General features: G+C 37.3%; 1 protein-coding gene across 8 annotated transcripts in view; it reads left to right on the forward strand.

Moving 5' to 3' along the window:
* Window positions 1–23,679, forward strand: part of TACC2 (transforming acidic coiled-coil containing protein 2) — a 180,241-nt gene that overhangs the window by 34,065 nt on the left and 122,497 nt on the right. For 6 of the 8 annotated variants that reach the window (XR_015794400.1, XM_088132061.1, XM_025167862.2 and 3 more), the window contains exon 5: window positions 4,107–9,671. The exons of the other annotated variants lie outside the window; for them this stretch is intronic. Coding sequence is in view for 5 of the 6 variants with exons in the window: in XM_088132061.1 (XP_087988187.1) it covers window positions 4,107–9,671 (5,565 nt within the window). In the remaining variant the exon portion in view is untranslated. The remainder of the gene's footprint in view (window positions 1–4,106; window positions 9,672–23,679) is intronic. 8 annotated transcript variants of the gene reach the window in all.

A 23,679-nucleotide genomic window follows, 5' to 3' on the forward strand; every position in this document is an offset into this window, starting at 1 on the left:
CAATGATAAATTCTCCTTTACAAGCAACTTTGCAAAGCCAAGTGATCTAATGATCTGAGTTTCAAAAACCCAAGTTTTTAAAGACACAATAGCCCCCTTCACATGTTAAGCGTATGAAGTAGGGATAACATATGGAAAGAAGCCACTCTTTCTTCAAGTTGAAGAACTTATCTGTCCCTCACCTTCTAATAGCTAGCTGGACCATAGATGTTTAGAAAGGGAGGTCTTGATGCCTCTTCAGAAGTTGAAGCCATGATTCCTTGTAGGCTTTCCTTTTTGGCCTGAATTCATACTTGGTAGCAGCTGAGGAGCTTCATAATGTACATAATGAGGCTGAGTTTGGTGTCACCCTACTTGTATGTTGGAGTTATCACCAACTTCTCTTAGATCCTAAGGAAATCTTAGGAGACTAACATTGTTAGTTGATGTTCTTTCCCTTTCATATTTCAAGAGGCATAGTATCATTCTTCACATACTGTATGTAGGGAAGCTGTGCCTTTCCAGACATTAGCATATCAGCATAGCTAATGCTGACGTGTACTGGGAGGTAAAGTTCAGCATCTTCTGGAAACCACTGGTTTCCAGTCCCCTGCACTAGATAAAACTGTCTACTATTTTAATGCCATGCTAATCTGGGTGTGCATACAATATTTGGAGAAATTAACCCAAACATGATGATATTCAATTTTCCATACTATCTAAAACCAGACACATGGATATTCCAATAGATTCTGACATCATCTAGCTGAATGTTTGCAACTTGCTAAATTATGTTAGTGTGATTTTCATAAGTTGAATGAACATGAGGAACTGGATTGAAATATAGTATAAAAGGAAGCTTGATATTAAGTGCATTGTGATTGAAGCGTGTTTACCATACTTAATTCTCTCCCCACCTGAAAATCTGATTTGGTAAGTAGATCTGTTCTATCAAACTGCAGTCAGTATGGGACCAGACGGGGCATAAACTTTTAAATCCATACTATATTCAATATGTTTGTCCCTCCTAATGTATTTGGACATTCTACAAAATATATAAAATTAGGAGCAGACATATTCTGGCCCATCCTATTTTTGAAACCTTAGATTTCAGCTTGGAATGGATTTATTTGGCAGCGTGTTTCACTGATTAGAATCAGAAGCGTACAAAGTTATGCAATTAACATGAATTTGGACTTGGGTTTTTGTTGTTATCTTTTTTATTTATTAACATCTGACATTATTACAGTTTGTATTTTATTTGGAGACTGAGAGGATTCTTTTCTCTTAAAGATAACATACAGATCCTTAGAGTAAATAAATGACTACATTCTACATCCTAATTTCCTTGTTACTAGGCTTTTCAACAACTCTTATTTCTCATTAGTAAAATACACTCTGGCATGTATATTCTTCAGATTTACTAGGTCACTTGCCAACACATCCTTTTTTTATTTTTAACACAATATATAAATGCGGTAAATGAAAAGCAGCTCTTCTCACTTTCCAAAGCCTTAAGACATGATCATTCTTGTTAGAAATATTTCATTTTTGCTACTCAGTAGGAAAGAACCATGGATTTAATAGGATTGGTGCAGTAGTATTATACCACAAAAGAAAGAAGAGACCAGTTTGTACATACTCTTAAATTATTGTTATTATTATTTTGTAAGTAGATACATGCTAGGGAACCTTCCAGACCTACTCCAGAAACCTAAGTCAGTTCCTTATTTTTTTAAAAAAAAATGGAGGCGAATAGGCATAGTTCGTTGATGGTGTTGACATTTGTATTTCTTCAGATGATTATTGTTATTATATTATTTCTTAGTTTGAGTTTAAAATTTTATACTCAGTTTTTTGAAAGCACACAGGCCAATTGCTGGATGTTTTATGAGTATTTTCCTTGTCTGTATTGTGGTAAGCCAACAGCTTATGGAATTCTGAAAGTCTTGCTAAATTTCTTTCCACCATTCCAGCTATTACATCCAGGTACAATTGCATAACAGTGTAGGCTATATTTGAAAGTAAATGCATGTTTGCATGGCAAATCAAACTTTATGTGCAGCATAATTTGTTTTCTATTTGTTCTCATGAGGCACTTCAATGTATTTAAACATATTTCTACACACTCAAATGGTAAGTACATAATGAAATGCCTGGCTGATTATAGCATATATTTCAAATGAAACAGCAAGGACATTTTTTGAATAAAGACATAAAAATTGATCTTGACTCCTGTTTGTTCAAGAATAATTGAGAGTAAATTGAAATTAAAGGCAGCAGCATCAGCATATCAAATAGCCAATAATAGCAATGCCTGTCTCAGCATGTGATTCAGGATTCATCAAGGTGGAGACTGCTCTTGGTTTGTTCAATGATGTGCCATGAGTCACACTGCAAAAACTGGGTGAGGCCAGGACAAGGAAGTAGATGTTACCAGGAAGAAACTAAATTAAAATTAGGTTAATTAAAGATTCTAAACATGATGGTTTCAAATGAATTAAATAATTTCCCCTTCAGTTGCATTAATAATTATAATGTAGTGGTAATTTTTGCAGTGGCTCTGGGGGCTTCACCCAAGGCATGAAGTTCTGGGGTCTCTTGTACATTCTAATCACAAATACTAGATATAGAGTTGTTTTGGTTAATATATGATCATAGATCAGGTCTGTACAGTTTGGGACCTACTAAACTGACTGCATCTCCCCAGCCAAGTACTGTGGCCACCTACTTTTTTGATGGCTTTTTTACTGTATTTTTGAATTCTAGGAAGACAATGAAAAGAGAAAGTTCACTGAATTCCTAGTGAGTTATCTTACAGTGCTGTAATCTGTATTCAATTTGATGTTTCATAACTTGCTTGAACCTGAACTTGATTGTTACCTAGGCAGAATACAGTATCCTCCATTTTTCCAGAGAAGGTACCAGTAGAAAGTTTGCATTCCCAGCTACTGAAATGCATCAGTATTCATAAAACAGTTGCACATAAAGCACATATGGGGAGTCTGATCACGGGGAAGTCCAAATGGAAGGATCTGACAGCAAGTATAGGCCTATGAGATCTAGGCTGCAAAAATCTAGACTACAAGATTGCAGCAAAATGTTACCCTGAGCTTTGCTGCTCTCTAATGATCATCTGTACTTTTGCAGGCCAGATCTGCTAGCTGTGAGGAGAACTGATGTGAATTGACAAGAAGCAACTGATCAGTCTCAATTTATGACCTAAAGTTCACTCAGGGATGGTGGTAGGGAGAAGATAGATAGAAAATGACTACCGAATTACAGAAATAATAGAGGCTGAAGGCTGTCTCACTGGGACTGAATAAGTCAGAGAAACATGTAGAATAAGAATCAGAATGTCATTTGGCCAGGCTTTCTAGTACATGAAATTAGGTAGCATTTTAATTTTTATTTAGGGTAAAATGACATACAGTATCAGGAATTGGTAAGCATCCTATGCATTTGCCCAGAATTCAGTATTGCTAAATTCATTGGGTTTTCCATAGTAAATTGGTTTGGGATTTTAGCCATAATTATTAAATACAGAAAAGTGCAACACAGAAGTCTAAACCAGCTCTCCCAAACCCCGAAAGGTATTCTGGACTGTGGACCTATAATTGCCAGAATTTCCATTGGAGAATTTTGGGAGTTATAGTCACTGCATACTTGACAGGTACAGACTGAGAAATGGTGACCTAAATTAAACTTAAGTGAAATTATCTTTGAAATCCAGGGGCATATGGTCAATCCATATTACAGGTTTCCATCTAAAATTCAGTTCTGCTCTAAAGAATTTTCTATGTTCTGTACTCAATTCAGGATTTGTTTTAAGTCTGTCATGGAACAGGTAAACCAACAGACAATTCAATAAATTATTTACAATGATCTACAGAAAATAAATTCACGTATTTAACACAATATTAGTGCCAAATGCTACAGAAGTATACATTTGCAGAGATTTTCTAATGATTCTCTTGCAGGGGTTTTATATCATTGATGCCTCTGACTTCTTGCCTCATGAAAGCAGACAGACAGCTTTCAGTGCATGTGCATGCATAGTTTTGAAACTTCTGTGATGTAGAATTTATTGCCAATTTGAAATGAATAAATGTTTCCATTGTTGGCAGCCTAAATAATGAAGGCCTCTGTAGTAACACTGCTGAAGAATCAACCAGTGAAAACACTGCTGTGGCATATCCAGATGTGATGGCACTAGAGAATAACCTGCACAAGAGAGACTCCTTGGAATGTGCTGAAGGAGGAGGAAAAGATCAAAGTCAACATATGACAATGCTTTCTGAGCATGGTGAAGAATGCACTGCACTAAGCCTTGAAAGCAGCCCCGGAGGCTTGCCTGCCTTTGTGTCATACCCTGCTATTGTGAATGAGAAAGACACAAGAATTGAACCTCTGGGCAGTGGAACAGATGCTGAACATCATGCTACTACTTTTGCGAGAGAGTTTGAGAAAGATCCAAGTATCCCCGCTTTGGGACAGATTCCTTCATCAGATTCTATTCGGACACCAGGACCTGAAACTGAGGAAAGCAACTGCAGTGAATTAGAACCATTGCAACAGAGCAAACTGTTGAGTGAAAGAAGGGAGACACACATTACCCTGTTGCCTAAGAGTGAGAAAGGCAGAGATTCTTATGCTGCTAAAGAAATCAGACAGGAGACTGAACTGGAAGTGAGTCACAAGGAGGAGGCTGTAATAAAGCCAGTGGGACTGAACACAGGTAGTGCAGACAGCCTGGTAATGAAAAGAGAAAATTGTATTCCAAGTAATCTCATAACAGGAAGTTCAGACACTGATAAATATGGAGCAGCTGGTATTGATCAGAGCATTGTTGAGTTCAGAGGTGTCATCAGCGAATATAGCAACAACGAAGCAGTGAGCAGAGGAGATAAACAATTCCAAACGTTTCCAGAAAAGAACCCTGAGGTGCTTGGGGATCATCCCACTGTATCCAGTTTGTCCTCAAACACATCAAACCTGTCTCCGCTAACCGTGACAGAACAACCTACCAGTGATCCTTCATCTGAAAAAGAATGGCTAGAAAAGACCATAAGTGCAAAACCAGATATCCATTGTGTGGATTTACCAGTTAGCCTGGAGCCTCCTGATGTGTCCTTGTTGCCAGAAATAAAGAACAAGACGCAAAAGGCAAATACTACATCTGAGGACACAGCGGAGCAAATGAGTGATAATGAAATCAAACAAGCTGAATGTGTGAGCAGAGGAAATACAGCCCTAGCTGACACAGAAAATGTTGTGTATATGGTGAAGGAAGAATCTGTTGGGGATAAACTGCTGTTCCTTGAGAGAAGGACAAGAGATTTCACAAGTGAGAACGATCTTGCTGAGCATAATAAAGAAGAAACTGTAGTATCTGAGAAACATGAACACACTTTTTCCGGAAAGGGAGAGGATGGATGTCAAGAGGTGCCAACCTCAAGCCAGGTTATACATGAAGATGTAAACTGTCCCCAAGAGACACCACTAACCTTTGATATTAACTCAAGAAAGGTCAGTCCAGATGCTACCTTGGATGATTATTGGTGTTCTCAAGTAAATAGCTTAGAAACCAATATCAGTGGCAAAGTTTTAAAAAAGAACCTCAATTCAGAATGTAATTTGAATATACCCAAAGATCATTCACCTGAATTGGAGAACTTGGAGCAAAAAACCACAACCACAAATGAAAAAGAAGTGGCTAGCCTTGGTTCAGCTGAAGTACTACATTTACAAAGAAAAGACAGCTTGCAGAGCTGCGATCTTTTAAACTCCAATGTAGAAGATATGCAGCTCTGCTTTCCAGCCGATAAAAAGATAGAAGATGTACATGGTTCACTGTCTCTGCACTCTGAAGATAATGCCACTGTGCAAAATAAAAAAGAGAAATCCTGGGAACAGCCGTTTGCTCAAAAATCTCAACCAGAATTGGAAGACCAATCTATGGATAAAATAAAATCTGAAAGCAATGCCTCATCTGCAGAAATAATTCCAGTGCCTAAAACAGAACCTGAGTGTCAGAACTTAGATGAACAGGCTAGAAGTGCTGAATGTGTTGCATCTGAAAAAACAAACATCCTAAATGATGAATCCCATTTTGAAAGTAAGAGATGTGCCTCAACAGCTGGCAGTGACCCAAACTCTGTACCTGTGGCTACTGTTGAACAAAGCAGTGCTATGGGGAAGAATGATAGTAATAAGGCTAGACAGGAGGAATGCAAAACAGGGATAAAAAAAAAAGGAACTGACACAACTTTGGCACAAGAAACCCAGACCAAACTGGGCTCCATACAGCAAGTGCAGCTGGAACAAGCAACCGAAGAAAGTGACCCCAGTATAAAACATGGTTATTCTGGCAGCCCTTTAGTATCAGCAGTTGAAGCAGAAACCAGTCCCCAGCCACTGAAGCTTGGAGACTTACATGATAACAGCATAAGGGCAAACAATTCTCCACTCAAAAGCAATGATTGCAAAGAATATTTGGAAACTTATCCCAAAGAGACTGTGGAAAACCAACAGATGGTGGACATTTTAATGCCATCTCCCAAAGTGCAGTCAAACAAAACCCCAAAGCCCTTTGGCTTTGTCGGCAGGGCAAGCAAAGAAGAACAATGTATTTCAAACACAGAAGATAAAGACCTGGATCATGATGGTCTTCAAACAGTTGCAAGTTCCCATGGGCAGAACTCTAACTGGACATCTCCTGAAAGGGACCACCCACTGGAATTAAATAATTTCAATGGCCATGGGGAGCTTGAAAAAAGTGAACTACAAGCTGAAGACAATCTACACAAACTCCAGACAGTACTTGATGGGCCAGAGACAAAACCAAATAATCTGTCAGATGAAAATGCATCTTTAACATGTATTTCTGAATTTGTGGGAAATGCCACACAAAACAACAACCTGCCAGATGTAATAAACCCACCGGTGAATGAAAGTTGTCTTAACAAAGAAACCTTAAACAACTTCAAGCAAGAGATTTCTAATTCTCTGTTTTCAGATGGGGTTTTTGAAGGAGTAAGCCAGAGTGATACATTTGCTAAAGAATCTGTCACAGCTAAACAGTTGGATGGCTTATATAAACTTTCAGACAGCAAACACACAAGCAATACTGATGTTACAGAGTATATTCCAGTGACACAGAAAACTGCTACTGCTGATACTGAACAGGCACAGACCCTGCAGGAGAGTTTAACTTGTGTAGGTGAACATTCTAAGAACAATGGGACTGATTTTAACTTACTGAGCAAAGAACCAGAACTGGCAGAACAAAGCTTACATACAGAGAAAGAAGAGCACCTGAATTTAGTAGATGAAACCATTCTGAAAGATGAACAAGTAGGTTGCAAACAGGACTTAACTTTCCTGCCTTCTGAAAATACAGGAATGGATGAACGTTCTCCTGAATTACCTGATAGCCCAGAAATTCCTTTGAGTGATACTGGGCATAAAACAGATAATACTGAAAAGGCTGAGATTCTATTTGCTACTTCTCAAGCAGAACTAACATCTTTCTCAACATCAGCACTACTGAATGATGGGCCTAGCCAAGTAAGCCACCAGCCTACAGACTGTGTGTATCATGGTCCTGAAGATGAATTACAAAAAGGTGAGCCAGAAGCTGTGGCATGTCAAGATGTCTTAGATTCTGCTACCAGTTTGCAGACTGCAGCTGCTACACCCATTTACTTAGATGATGCTTTTGTAGAGAACAGCACAACTGATCAAAGGAGACCAGAAGTAATGAATTTAGACAACACTCCTTCAGAAACCATCCCAGGGAAAGGATCTGGCATTCCAGGCAAAGAGCTCCTTTCAGAAGAGTGTATCTTAACCTTGCAGGATGCTTCTGAGATCAAGCAGTTTGAAAGAAATTTGTCACCATTTAATTTCAAGAAGCTGCAGGCTGAGATCTCAGCAATTAAACTAAAAGGGGATAAAAGCGATGTAAACTTCAAAGCCCAGCAGTTTAACAGCTCAGCAGAATCTCTACTCAGCCTTTCAGGCTCAGAAAGGAAGCTTTTCAACCTTTCATCGTTTGATAAGCAAGCAGATTGTAATGAAGACACTGCAACAAATATCAGTTGTGACGATAACAAGCACAGTAAGAATGAAGAAGAAAGCAAATGTGCTTTTATAGAGAAATTCAACATCCCCAAGATGGAGGTAGACATTCCCAAGCAACCTGCAGCAATAGCTGAAAAAGAACAGGAAGTTTCATCTTCCAGAGCATTCAGCATTGGCGTTTTTGATTTTAGGAAACATATTAGCAAAATATTTGAACAGGCAGTACCAAATTCCTTGCCTGCAGACTTGTCTCACCTTGCCACTGAACAGAGTCCAAGTGAGAGGGGAACCCCAGTGGCTAAAGAAACAGAGGTTAAGCAAGGACTTGAAGAAGTTGATAAAAGCAGTGAAAATGGAGAGCCAGAGAATGACTGGAAAACAGAAAAATACACATTGCCTTCAGAGACTGAACTTTGTGATAGAGCCACTAAACAGAAAATAGCACGGGAAGGGGAACACACAGGAATGCTGGCAAACAGTCAGGAATACTGTTTGCCAAGTGCCTTTTCAGAAAAAATCCCTATCCACAAATATTGCTTAAATGAAGACTCTCTTGCAACTTTCCCCAAGTTAGTTGAGAAGGTGGATAGCTTATGCAGTCATGAAATGAAGGCAGAGGTAAATGACCATCTTCATGCCTTAAGCAGAGATAGTGCTGAGAACCAAGTGAACATAGAAAAAGTAGAGTTTCAGTCTGGAAGTTCTGGAAGCCAAGAAACAGAAAATCTGCCATCTTCTCCTAAAAACGAAGAGCCTTTAACAATTCCTGCTTCTACAGAAGTTGTTCCAAATTTTGATGCAAATGCTGCTGCTGCTGAAGTAAAGGAAGGTAACTTATTTAGTCTGTGTAACATTGAAACAGATGAATCTAAAGAACAGTTAATATATTATGGAAATAAAAACACTGACAAGGGAAATGGGGAGAACAGTATTAACCTAAGCAAGATTTCAGCATTGCCATTTCTTCTAGATGATCTTGATGCTCATAAAGAACAAAGAGATCAGTCCAGGATATTATCTGATGAAAATCCTAACAACTTTTCTAATGAACATACATTACAGAACAAAGCAGTTACAGTACTGGATACTTTAGATGGCAATAAATGGTTGCAAAGTTCTGTAGATGTTGCAGAGGAAGAGAAGACACAGGACACAGCAGAACACAAGCTAATTACTTACTTCAAAAATGAAGTAAATCCTGATCACTCACCAGATGAGTCCAAATCAGGATCCAGCAGTGCTCAAGAGAGCTGTAAGGAAAAAGCAAATGACATCAATTTGAGCACACCAGAAGGACCAGGGTTTTCTACTGATATCCCAAAAGCAGGTACTACAAGCACACTAATCACCAATGACTGTGACTCAGTTTTGCAAGCTAGCATAGACATCCAAAGGATTGATGTAAAAAGTCATTCAGAAACCCTTCAAGGGATAGAACAAACTGTATGTACAGATATGGAAGTGGCTTCTTTAAATCAACCCAAAGAAGAACCTGTAAGTTTTCAAGATGCCCAGGAAATCGTATCAACCACTTCACTTTCTGAATTGGAGCAAAGCTTTCCTAGTTTGCTTGAAAACATGGCAACAGAAGAATTACCCCCTGAAAGGTATTTAATTTCAAATTAACTGAAAAAGAATTCAGTATATTGATGTTCAAGCAAGATAGCAATTAGGGAGGATAGATCAAGTAATTTTTTTAATTAAATAGAACTTTGTTTAGCATGTTTTATCTTGCAGCAGGGACAGCCTACTTAGAAACAGCCCCATAATTCTTCATGTGAAATTAATGAAAATACTGGATTTTAAGGAAGCAATGCCACTTTTTACAGCTTGGGAGATGTAAAAATGTCACTTTTTTCTGAGTTCTAACACTTAGGCTATAATTCAATATACACCTTCCAGACAGTAAGCTTCCCTGTAGAGCCACTTTGGTGTAGTGGTTAAGTCATCAGGCTGGAAACTGGGAGACCATGAGTTCTAGTCCTGCCTTAAGCACAAAGCCAGCTGGGTGACCTTGGGCCAGTCACTTTCTGTTAACCCTTGGAAAGAGGCAATGGCAAACCACTTCTGAAAAGCCTTGCCAAGAAAACTGCAGGGACTAGTCCAGGCAGTTTCCAGGAGTCAACTCTGACTCGAAGGCACCAAAAAAAAAAAAAAAGTTTCACTGAACTCAAAGGGACTTATTTATGAATATACAATTTTAGGGTTCAACAGGTATATCATTATGGTCTCTCAGTTGTCAGTCATATTCTAGTAGCTATAATCAGACAGTTCTGCTTTATTAAGTGCAGTTTTCTTTATTAATACAAGGTCTTTCATATAAGGAAAAGGTTGACCAGGAATATTTCTGTTTGCTATAGTATAATTCACCTAGATTACTCAAAATTGTCTTCCAATGTTCTCTGGTAAAATGTCCTGTTTATTTTCATATAACATAGAAACAAGAATTTCCTATGAGATTTGATTAACTTAATTTTATTTAAGATCTTAATTTATATGGCATAATATTGATATACAGATGTATGGGATCTGAGGTTTGCATGTTTATTTATTTATTTAGCAAATTTATATAGCTATAAATTGCTGACTTACATATAGCATGTTCAAAATCATTCTCTCACAGAGATAGTAGCTGAATTGTTAATACCTCACAACTGGGGAACAAATTAAGCAGACTACCCATCCTGTTCTCTAGTGTTTATGTTCACACATTTTTTTCAATTTTGAACTGAATCATTGCTTACTGGATCCATACAACAAACTGAAATGTAAAGTAACCATATTTTGGTTGAGTTCTTTCAGCACCCTGAGCTAACCCCCTTTTAGCCTAATATTGTTCATGAATCCAGCCATTGTTTCATTTCTTCCTCCCAAATTCAGAGAATCATGGATCAAATGGGAAAAAAATCTTTAATTAACCTCCAACCCTATTTTAAAGAAATTTTCTAATTAGACTTGCACCAATGACTCATTTTAAGATCTAGCAATCCTTTTATTATTTTAAATATATTTTTTAGGGTTTTCTGGATCCTAACTTTGAATCTGAGGAAAAGTTCTGCATGAATTATTATCATATTTGAGCCATAGGCTTTCTTCTGCATTAACTAGTCTTGTCATAACCTTGGCAACTTTCCTGATCTCTCCATGCTGTACTTAAGAGGGGCTCTACAGCATAGCTGCCAAAGAACCTCAGATAAGGTTCAGAGGAAAACATTAATTGTTCCTGAGTGTGTGTGGGTGTGGGTGTGGGTGTGTGTGGAGGGATTGGGAGGGGGAGGCTTTTTAAAAGACAATTTCCTCATGAAAAATATTTGGACGCTGGACATTTAGATTCACACAGCACTCTAAGCCAAAATAAAAGAAACCACTTTATGGCATAATATGTGAGGTGAACTCAGCCAATTGTGGTTTAGTCAAATTATATTTAAGCAAAATGTGGCCAAGTGTGTTACGTGAAAGCACAACTTAAAATCACAAACTGGTTTCAACATTGGCAGATTTTTAGTACTAAAACTGTAAAATAATAATGTGGAAGGAAACTGCTTTATTTTAGCCATCATTCGCCAAGACTGAGCCAGGGAACTAGTATTTGGATTCAGCATTGGGTCAGGTAACTTTTTAAGAGAATATGCTTAATAATATCGTTGTACAGTGTTTTCTTTCTTCCCCTCCCCTCATGACTAAATATAGCAGGTCTTATTAATCTAAGGACAAATTATTTCTAGCAGAATATGATGTAACTTTCAAGTGAGATATTAATTTGTTATAAACTTTTGGGGCTGTGATCTAGTGTCATGAACACAGAACTGCAATACAGATTAAGCAAAAAGATGTCATAATATTGGAAAAAAGGAGAAAAATGAATTGAAAATATATAATTGAATATACAGTATATAATTAATATACATTGAATAAGCATTGCCTAGAAACTGAAGGACAGGAACACATCTAAATATATCAAACAATCAGAGTTAGGACTGTATAGTTTACATAAGTAAGTTCTGACCTATTTTGACAGATGTGTTTTCCTCAGTTCTTTCAAACTTAATTAAATATATTCAGAATGAATTTAGAATATGAATATTTTAATATTCAGGTCAAAGGAAATGTAATGATACAGAAACAAATATCTCACAAAATTCTGTTCACTACATAAGAGGAATCAAAAGCAAGAATTAAAAGCATTTCTTTCTCATGCAGTTCATATTGAAACAAGTCTGATTGTATTTTGATTGGCAAGGAAGGAATTAACTTTAACTTTCCTGCCAGTTTTATCCAATAAGTTTCTGTAGCCAAGGTAACAAATTGGGATGGGTGGAGAGGAAATGTTGTTTTAAAAAGGGTCAGTTTTAGTCAGAGCTCAGTCTGAGAAGAGGGGAAGAGACCAGCTTCTGGAAAAGAAAAATTGGGATGGTATTAATATTATAATTATAGCTGAGGAGAGCTTATAGCAGTCACATAATCCTGTGTGGTTGCAGCATCCCATGGTCACATGATCACCATTTGTGACCTTCGCTGCTGGCTTCCATCAAACAAAGCCAATGGGGAAGCTGGCAGGAGGTCGCAAATGATAATCACGTGGCCATGGGACACTGTGACCATGCAGGATTCGCCTAACAGCAGCAACTGGGACTCGTAGAACTGCTGTTGTAAGTCGGCGCAGTCGGGTGATATTGTGCCTTACAACCACGTTGCTTAGCAATGGAGTTCCCGGTCCCAATGCCCATCGGTAAGTGAGGACTACCTGTACCTTTTATTAAATTCCTCTTTTGTTTTACTGAACAAAAGTATATAAGGAAGATGATTCAACCTTCATAAATTATTCTGAAATAAGCATACACTATTTGTACAAAACTTTCAAAAGATACAGTACATGTTATAATGGAGCAAGCACTTGTCCCCTCATATATAATGGCAAGCAGGGGGGATTCCTTTATAGTTATATAAAGATCAAGATCTTGGAGCAAGACTGTAGGGGAATGGTTGAGCTGTAGAACAGAAGGCTGAAGATCTCAAACTAGATATTCACCCTTGTGCCTCCTGCTTTCAGGCAGCAACTTGGTAATTCTTGCTTCCCGGAACTCCTCACCTGGGCTCTGCCGTATAACCCTGGTTTGTAGACTAAATAATTAACAGAGCAAAATAATTAAATAGTTGTGCCTCTTGCCTATGTAGTGTATATGGTGTATGACTAGAGGCTTTAGCCCTTCCTTCCCTTCTTTTAGGAGACAGGACAATCTTATCCAAGATAAACAAAATGAATTTTTATTTAAATACACACACTTCATACTTTTAAGTATTAAAATGCAAAACATTCAAGGATGAAGAGGATAAATTGCAGAATTGTCCACATTGCAATGAAACAACTATTTAAAATAAAAACCTACAAAAGAAAATGCAATGCTCTACGCAGATCATGGGATGATGCTGGTCTCCTGAAAATCACTCATTTTTTGCTCCAAAATCGGTTTAAAAGTGGCTGGTTAGATGTTTCAAATTAATATCACAGATTACACGAACATTCTAGAGAAAATTTTATATTTTCATAAGCAGCCTAATAGATAATTAAAAGGCTGAGATGAATTTCATAGTTTATACAGAGAAGTAAAAACATTAGTCCTGCACAACAGAAGAAAAATCTAATATAAAATTCTAGCTAAATGTTTTAACCTTTTTCTTCAAAAACAGCTCACTCTTGAAGAGTCTGTTTCCCTGCTTCAAGCTTCCTGCTTTTTTTTTTTTATGTGGGATTTCAAACTTTAATCTGAGTCTGCTGAGAAATAAAAGAAACCCTGTTCTTCTTCTTCCTTAGCCTCAGTCCACGGCTTTTCCAGAGTTGTAAAGTTTTTCTTTATCTTCAGTAGAGGGAGTTATCTGTCTTTGCATACATGACAGATAGCATGTCTCACTCAGAAGACCATGGATTGGCAATACTGGAATGTAAAATATCGGATCATATGAAGGCAATACATTAGTAAATGCCAACCTTGGATCATATTGAGGATTAAAATTAGTGACATGAATATATTATATACATGACATTAAGCTAATAAATAAAGCAAGTAATAATAATGATAAAAATATTGGTATCAGAAAGTAATGAGATCACTGGATATTATGATCCCCAATGCCTCCAACTTTTTAATCCTGTTAAATAATTCTTTTCCACTGATGCTTGAAACAACCACAGTGAGAAGGGACTGTTTACTGTGATATTGTTATATCTGTTTTGTTTCATTTGTATTGTATTTCCCTACTTTTAATTGTTGGGATTTTTTTTTCCTGCTTGATTAGTTAACTGGCATACAAAGACTTGGCAAAGTTTTTCAGGCTATAAGATGGTAATGAGATTGCCTCACTTGTAAACAGCAGCCACTTAAGACACAATACCCTTGTCAGAAAAAAACTTGGCCCTCCTTTCCCAGATAGATCTGAACTCTAGATTTATGACTTAAAAATTTAATCCTGTCCATGTCATTTTAGTGTAAGGGCAGATAAAATAATAGTCCAAGTTGTCATTTTTTTGAGGGTATGTGTACATTTTTAAACCAGGGTCTAAAATAGGCATAAAAATAGCCATTAGTATCTATTTATTACAATAGATCAACTTCCATATAATACACAATACAATAAGACATATGAGTAAAATAAATTGCTAATAACTTTCTAACATAAAAGTGATCTATAAAATCCTATTTAAACCCAGAGTTTCCATACAGCCATCGTGACTAAACAAATGTTTGCAATACTTTGTGGTTTCTGAGGAATTATCCACTAATAGAAAAACTACATTCACTTCCATATAGCAGGGTGCAAATGAGGATGAGAGATATTGGTTTTGAGCATCATATATGGTAGAATTGATAGCTGAATAAAATAGGCAATGATTTAGATCCCACTGCATCTTCCCTGCAAGAGCAAGTTTGATCTTGCCATATATCTTCCCCAGAAGCAAAGATTCTAAGCCTTGTAAACGAGGAGGATAGCATTGGGCCAAATCTGAGGCAATGCTTTTTCTTTCCATGAAGAATCAAACGTTTCAGTTACTGAACTAAGGATCTCTCCCCCAAAGTAATTTTAATGAATACTTCAATCAACTGATCATTATACATGTCTCTATTGTTATACATCTGAGCACCAACATCAAGATTGCATTCGATACACAACAAGGGAGAGAAAACATTGTTCTTAAACTACTTCATGGGCATAGATTTCTGCACCACAAAGTATAAAAATCAATATTACTTCTGAATAGCATGATTGCAGCAGAGAGATTATTTCCACAATGGTTGGCAACTTAATTACAGCATTAGAAGTTTTAGATGTGTTAGATAAAATAGCTTTTATTTGCTCCTTCTAAGAATTCGAGGATTGAAAGAAAATTCCTAAATATTTAAAGGTCTTAATTTGCTCAATCTGATTACCATCAATTTTCCACTTATGGAGGCAATTAGCAGATAGTTTTGTAAATAAACCCACCTTTGTTTTTCTTCAATGTGTTGTTGTTGTTCAGTTGTTAAGTCGTGTCCGACTCTTCGTGACCCCATGAACCATATTGCGCCAGGCCTTCCTGTCCTTCACTGCCTCCCTGAGTTTGCTCAGTTTCATGCTCATTGCTTCAGTGATGCTATCTAACCATCTCATCCTCTGCCGTCCTCTTCTCCTTTTGCCTTCAATCTTTCCCAGTGTCAGGGTCTTCTCCAAAGAGTCCTCTCTTCGCATTAGGTGACCAAAGTATCTGAGCTTGAGCTTCATTATCCATCCTTCCAATGAGCTCATAAGGTTTGTAAACTTCCCTGTGTAAGGAGAAGGGTAACAATCTCAACTGCATAAAGCAAAATATATACTTATTAGAGGAGCCAGAATATATCCTAGTTTAACTGTTATAGTGGAAATTGGGACTGAAAGACCTTGGTTTGCTGTACATCTGACCCACATATATGTATTCTTGTGGAGCATCATAATTAATCTGATAAACTGGTGATAATAGATGTGTTTATTAATTCTCTCCACAATCACTGGAGATCAAATCACAGGCAATATACAAGATACCTCATGACCAAGAATATTTTTCTGCCAGGTGGGTCTAGGATAATACATTAATGTATAATGGATCATCTGAAACCTGCTTGCTCATCAGTTTCAAAATTAATCCCAAAGATAGTGACCATTCTTCCTATAAATTCTAAAAATTCAGCTAATTTGGCCTTGATTTCTACATATTCTTTGTGAAACTATGACTTGAGAAATTCCAGATTTGAACTCCAACTAATATAGAATTAATTTTTAAGAATGAAAATTATTGTCCATTGAGAGATAACATTCTTGCTTAGATGCCAAATTATATAAAGATTGTTTACACTGGGAAGCTATGGGAGATTTTAAAAAATGGGAAACAATCTTATTGAACTCATTTGACCATCTTATTTAGTAACTGCTAATAATCACCACATCGCCTTTTTCTCTCCTGTCTGCATCCCAAAATAGCAGAGACTAGTCCAGCAATAATCACTATCTAAGTGGAAAAAGACAACATCTGTAATATTAAGGATAGGCATTAGAAGACACTATCATACAATTATACTTCTTCCTGTATTTCCCCTGCTCCAAGAAAGTCAGTTCATCCTCCAGATTATCATCACCTGAACCATTTAAGATGAATAGGTCAAATTTAAAAACTAACTGGGTTAACTTGCAGCCTACATTAATAACGTATTTATCCTCTGAGTGACTATCTCTGGTCTGACATAATTTGTTAAACCAAAATCTTATTGCCTTATTGATATATTCAGAAAAGAGATTTATTGTTAGGGCCTAAGCTTGCACTGAAACCTGCCAGATTCAATTCTGAGTTAGGAAATTTAAGTAGCAACTCAGTAATCCTCAGATAAATCTATATGGTCATGTTGTGCATTGAGCCCACAATATGCCTCTCAGAAAAACACAGCGCCCTTGTGCTTTCTTCTGCTTTGAAGGCAGAAGCTATCACCCTTCATGAGGAAAACAGGACTGACTTTTGTAAGACCAATTATGTGTTTTGAAGCATTTGACTGTCTCAGGAGTTATTCAGTTCAGAGATGTGTGCATTCTTCTCACCTTGTTTACTTCACCATATTATTAGAGGAACTTCCTTTTTGAATAATACCCTCCATTTTGTATCTGTTCAGAGGCTTTGGGACAGATTGTGTATATGTTTTCAAAAGATAATGCATGGTATAATTTTGTACCTGTGGCAAACAAGGTAGTGTCCTGAGCAGCTGTTAGTACATAACTCCATTGCTTCATACATGCATAAGCTTGAAGAATTTCTTATCACCTGTTTCTCCTGTCTGAGTATTTATCCCAAGTGGTAGCAGCTGCTGCCTTTTACAGAACTGCAAACTTTTTTTTAGCAGCATGCCTGTAGATAAATACATCTTGCATACATGGAATAATGTGAAAAACAAATTCCAGAATGTGGGGCTTTCCAAGGTAATTAGCAGAATGTTGTCTTTGTACAGACTTGTTTATTATAGGAATGTATAATTACAGGAGGAAGAAAATGTGTATATAATAAACTTGCCTATCCCAGGCTCTTGTGCATCATATAGCCCATTTTAAGAATATTCACACGGACAGTATTGTTGCAAAGTTGATCATGTCTAATTTCTGGAATTTCTTCCCTCTTTGTTGATGCTATTGGATTCAGTTTCAGTTTCTCATTTTAAATTCATTCCAACTTATTTCCACATCAGTTTGCAGTAGTGTAAAAAAACTTGTATGCCACCTGACTCTCAACAACTCTGGACATTTTGTTCATTTTTCTCCTAGTATACACTTTTTGTGCATATTTTCCTTATTACATGCATTTTTCCCTAACTTACAATTATTTTTGAACTGCAAACTGTATCACAGAATTTTGAAAAGAGCAGATATAGATAAGGAACTCTGTTTTACTTCATTTATAGATCGAAGAACTGCAAATTGTGTAAGACTGTATTAAAGTCCAAACAATTCAGTCTTAATTGCCTATTACAGCTATGTAACAGTCCAGATCCGAAACAGAAATTGTGATTCAGATCACATGTAAGAATGCATGTTACATCTGTCAGCAACTCCTTAAAGAATCTGTACTTCTTCCTGGGTACATGCAGGACAAACTGAACTTTGTCTGGAGGAGTGCTGCCCTGGCTAGAGTCAGAGATACTGATCTCTGACTCTAGCCAGGGCAGCACTCCTCCAGACAAAGCTGGTGCACAACTTGGGGTTCTCATGGATTTGCAGCTCCTACTCAAGGAGCAGGTGGCAGCTGTGGCTAGGAGGGCCTTCATACAGATTTGTCTTATGTGCCAATTGCATCCATTCCTGGACTGGGAGGACTCAGTCATTCACATTCACATTCTGGTCACTTTCTAGTTGGACTGTTGTAATGGGGTCTACATGGCACTGCCCTCCATAAATTCCAACTGGTCGAGAATGCAGCAGCGCACGTAATTCTGGGCATTCCACAGTTTGCCTATATTACACTGCTACTGTGCAGACTGCACTGGCTTCCAGTTTCTGAGTCCAATTCAAGGTGCCGGTTACCGCCTTTAAAGCTGAATGGCATAGGGCCAGGTTATTTGCAAGACCACCTCTCCCAGAAAGTATCTGCCCATTCTACCAAGTCTGATTGGGTGGGTGTGCTCCAGGTCCCTTCCCTTAAATGCTGACACCTCATGGGACCCAGGAAATGTGCCTTCTTCATGGCAGCCCCTGCCCTGTGGAACACGCTTCCCCCAAGATCTGACAGAGCAGGTTCTTCCTGCAAGTGTGGGGGTAAAGTGAGGCTGGAGCCCAGTACAACTGAATGTGGATGTGTGGGGGGCAGTTGTCTTTGGGACACCAGGAGTTTTTGTTGTGGTTTTTATAGTTTTTAATGTTGTTCTGTGAGCCAACCAGGGTCATAGTCCAGAATATAAGGGGGGGAGGGGGCGGGAATATAAGTATTTTAAATAAGTAAATTAAATAATATCTCATGTTATTAGTGATGTTATTAGTGATTAGTGAAATTCCTTTTCCAAACAAGATTCACAGAATCTCTTAGCAACCTTTATTAAAAAGGGATGGAGTTACGAGAGTTCTAGCAGCTGAACTACTTCCCAGCACACAAGTAAAACTACCCCCAACACACATTAGGGCACAGCTGGCCTCATTTTCTTTTTTACTGTCTTTCTGTGAACTGATAAGGATTGACCTTACCACAGCTATGATGAGCACAATCATTTCTATCAACTAGTACTGTAGATTACAAAAACTGGATGCTGACTGAGCTTTACAATGAACCTTAACATTTATGAAAAGGTTTCTGTATTTCAAAGCAAATAGGAAGAGAGCAAAATATACATCTTTTAGAAGGGAGTTTCATAAATTTGAGCCTCCTTGGAAAGGCTCTGATGTGAAATTGCATCCATTAACAGAAAATAAAAATAAATTTTACTTCTAGTTATCGTTATTGAAACTAGTGTGTCAGATGAAAACTTTCTGATGCATTATAGTGTTCAGTGTAATGTCACTGTTTATTTAACTATGTATTGTCCTGAACAATAACATTATATTATTAAATTTAATCCACAGAACAAATAGTATTTGCAATGGGAAAGATCAGTATCTAAAAGACCTTGATTAATAAAACATACTGTACAGAAAAGAAGCCAAACTCCAGGAGATAATTTCAAATGAAGGCTCCCAAACTTAAAAGGCCATGTCTTTGATTACTTCTAAATATGGGGACTTGAACAAATCTCTCAGGATGGTATTAGGAGGTTCTTAAGAAACATAATACCAGACTGACCATAAGAAGCTGCTGAGCACAGATGTTATTATTCAGAGCAATATGAAACTTGGTGCTTTTAGTGGTGGGGGAAGATGATGCAGAGTAGTACAAGGAACAGGAATAGCCAATACAGCTTGCTTCTGGAGTACTGCCATTCACTGATCTGCTTGTGAATTTGCATATTATTAATTTCATTCTCCTTGGATGCAGATGTGAAATATTCCCATGGCTTTAAAACATAATGTGGACAGTGCTCTTAATTTATTTGCCTGGGTGCCACTGTTAAGATGCAGTTATTTGTCTAAAGTTGTAATTTTGTACATGCTTACACAGTGAGCTTGGGATTGTATCCTAAGGACATAGCAGCCCTACGTTCTCTTAGTATTGTGTTCTCATACCTACCAGAAATTACTGAGAACTGTTTTGCATCAAGCTATGTCACTTGGAGTTCCAAATAACTTATTTGGATAGAAAATAAATAATAGCAGTTAGTTATGGAATAACAGCAGCTGTACTGTTTGAATTACCATTTATAGCAACCAGATGGGAATCTTCTATATGTTACTTTTCTGTTTTTGTTTTTAGTTGCCTAGGTAGTAAAAAAAAATGCAATCATTCTCAATTATTTCAGTTTTTCTCTTTGTTCTGCATTGATGTTTTAATCTGCTTTTTATTAGCTTGTTTTTTTGGTGGAGTATCTAAAGCATCTTAGGCATAGGCAAACAAATCTTGTTATTTACACCTTAATCATTTTTACATGTTACTTCAAACAGTAGCAAGTATGAGATATGTGAGAAAGTTTGATAAACTTGGGGCCCGATGTGTGCATATACTGACATGTTTGTGAAGACTGAATGTCACATTTATGATTTTCTTCTGTAAGAGTTTGAGACATGTGAGTTTTTATATACATATGATAAGGACTTATACTGAATCCTTAGTGCATGGTTGGATGATATATGCAACTGAAAATCTGACTTCAGTAAAATTGAACTGTTCAGTTCTATGCATGCCTGCTCAATTGGACTTATGTAAGTGTACACTATACTATTTTGTCTTATCTTCTTGCATGTAAATACACTTCATTTTAATACTGGACTTTCTAGCTGTTACTCCTTCCCCCAAACAATTATATGAGCATTATCAGTGTCACAAACATATCAGGATAATGTAATGTGCTCATTTGATAACTTCATCCTGTAGTTAATTCAGCTGACACAAGAGATGTTAATGCCTTCAATTAAATTACTTTCCCTCTATACATGTGATATACCAAGAATATTATCAGCAAAATATTTTTCAAGTTTCAAGCAGTTAATCATTATACAAGGTATGAGGAATTAATTGCTGTGATAAGAGTGTGAGGCATTCCCTCTTGCTAGAAATGCCATGGCTAAAAAAAGCTTCCAAAGCATGCACTGAGAGCTGCATTTGTTTCTGAAAGTATTGCCAAGTTAGGCTGGTAAATCAGTTATAAATGTTACAACTGTGCTTACAAACAAAATGTTAATTAATATAAAAGGTTGGGGTTTGTAAATAACTACTGCTGGCTTTCAGGTGTGATTTTCCCCAAATTAGGCATGAATAGTTGAGAGTATGTAAAGCAAGTGGCAGGATCTAAGAGACCTTGATTAGTCTCAGAAAAGTTAAGACCAGTCTTGGCTAATAAGTGGATGGGTGCCATTAGAATCTCAGGAAGATGGGGAAGTTGAAAATATCCATGAAATATCCATAAAAGTAGCACTGGCAAATCACTTTCATATTGCTGCTAAGAAAACTACATGGATGTGTCTATGTAGTCATCAGGAATCAAACTCAATTCAAGGGAACCTTTCCCATTTTTAAGGGGGAATACAAGAGGCATAGGCAGGACTTTCAGGATGATAGTTCATGTCATACTTTATTCCAAGCCAATACACAAACTCTGTTTGCTGTCCAGACAAAAATGCTGAAATCAATCATATCTCTGATGGAGCCCTTCCTCTCAGAGTTACTAAATCTAGTCAGCTGAATTTCCTGATATGCCTAGTCTGTCCAGATGGGGAATTTTTAGCCTTTCTGTCAAGAGCTACTTCCTTCAGCCCAGACCTAAGCAAAAAGAGGTAAGAAGGTACAACAGAACTTCCTGCTCAAAACCTGGATATAAAGTTCTTAACAAACTGGATACTAATCCTGAAATACAAAGGGTAGTTACTGAACTGTGCAGGCTGGCATACAGATAGTCCTCATTTAACAACCATTCATTTAGTGATTGTTTGAAGTTACAATGGTGCTGAACAATGGGACTTACAACCAGTCCTCGCACTTACAACTGTCACAGCACCTCTGTAATCACATGATCACAATCCGGGTGCTTAGCAACCAGCTCACACTTACGATGATTTCAGTGTCCCAAGGTCACATGATCGCCATTTGTGATCTTCACAGCCAGCTTCCGGCAAGCAAAATCAATGGGGAACCATGTGATTCGCTTAATGGCTATGGTGATTCGCTTAATGACCACTGCAAAAAAGGTGATAAAATTGGGTGCAACTCGCTTAACAACCACCTGCTTAACAATGAATTTTCCTGCCCCTATTGTGGTCATTGAGCAAGGACTACCTGTATGGGGAAGGTTTTAATGAGAAATTCCCTTAGAAAATCAATGAAGCCAAATCTCTAGAAATTATTGGGAAAAGGGGGATGCAGTAAAACAATGAAAGGCAACAGTCATACCCAGAGTTGCAAATATTAAAATAGCCAGGCTAACTAAGCAAGGTACTTATTCCCTGCATTGCTTCAGCACATGCTCAAAGGTTATTGTAGAGGGAATAGCTGGAAAGAGATCAGTTAGATTCCTGATTGGCTGGTGCTAAGCAGGTCTTTCTTGCTCATCCTTTTCAGTTCCTCTCTTCTTGAGCATTTATCTCTAGGATAAGTAAGGCAGATTCTGAGAGACCTGGGAGAAACAAGGCTGAGTCTTGCCCTCTTTCATTCTTATATCATCATTATTATATACATCAACAATTTACGTTGTTTTATAACATAATGAAAAATGTGTCTCATGAATACCTTACAATCTTAAGTGTGATAGTAGAGACAAAACAGATGAATAGGTAATGGTAACAAAATATAAATATGGGCTACAATATTTATATTGCAAGATAAATTCGTAGTTGGGCTATAATCCTTTGTACACTGATTATGGAATTCAGTCCCACAATTTGGTCTAAATTGTGTCATAGTAAATATATTGTTAGGTTAGGGGAGAACAATAGCGTTAGCAATACTGTTTGGTAAAATAGGAAGGTTGTATGTTTTATTTGGTGGGACAACATGGGGATGGGGTTTTCAGAACAGATTTTCTTTTACCTGGAGCAAAGCAGACAGCTAGGAACTTCATTCAAATTCAGGTTCTCTACAGAGTTTTGTCCCTTTGAAGGGTAATCTTGTGGCAGCTGCTTTAAAAAGAAAAATCGCTGTTCATTTAAAATATTGGAACAGGGCAGAGTATTGAATTCAGTAACCAACAGATCTTTTCTCAAATCAGAGTCATTCTTTTGAACACATTACCACTGAAAGCATTTGGAGAACAAGGAGAAATTTGTAATGTTGTTATTTATTCCATTTCACTGTTCATTTTTATACTTCTTTCCCATAGCCCCTAACAAGAAAAAACATATGCAGAAAAGAGCATACCTCAGTCCTTATGAACAGTTCTTCCCTTTGCCCAAATCTTCTTTAGTGTATTACACAACATCTGGCATGTATGGATGACCCATTGAATAGTAACAGTTACTGCTTCAGAGTTTATCATATTCTGGCTCAAAATTTTTACTTTT

This window comes from Python bivittatus, unplaced genomic scaffold (assembly GCF_059951505.1).
Source record: "Python bivittatus isolate LINGU-HERP-01145 unplaced genomic scaffold, Pbiv_v1 ctg000980_np1212, whole genome shotgun sequence".
NCBI classification, from domain to species: Eukaryota; Metazoa; Chordata; class Lepidosauria; order Squamata; family Pythonidae; genus Python; species Python bivittatus.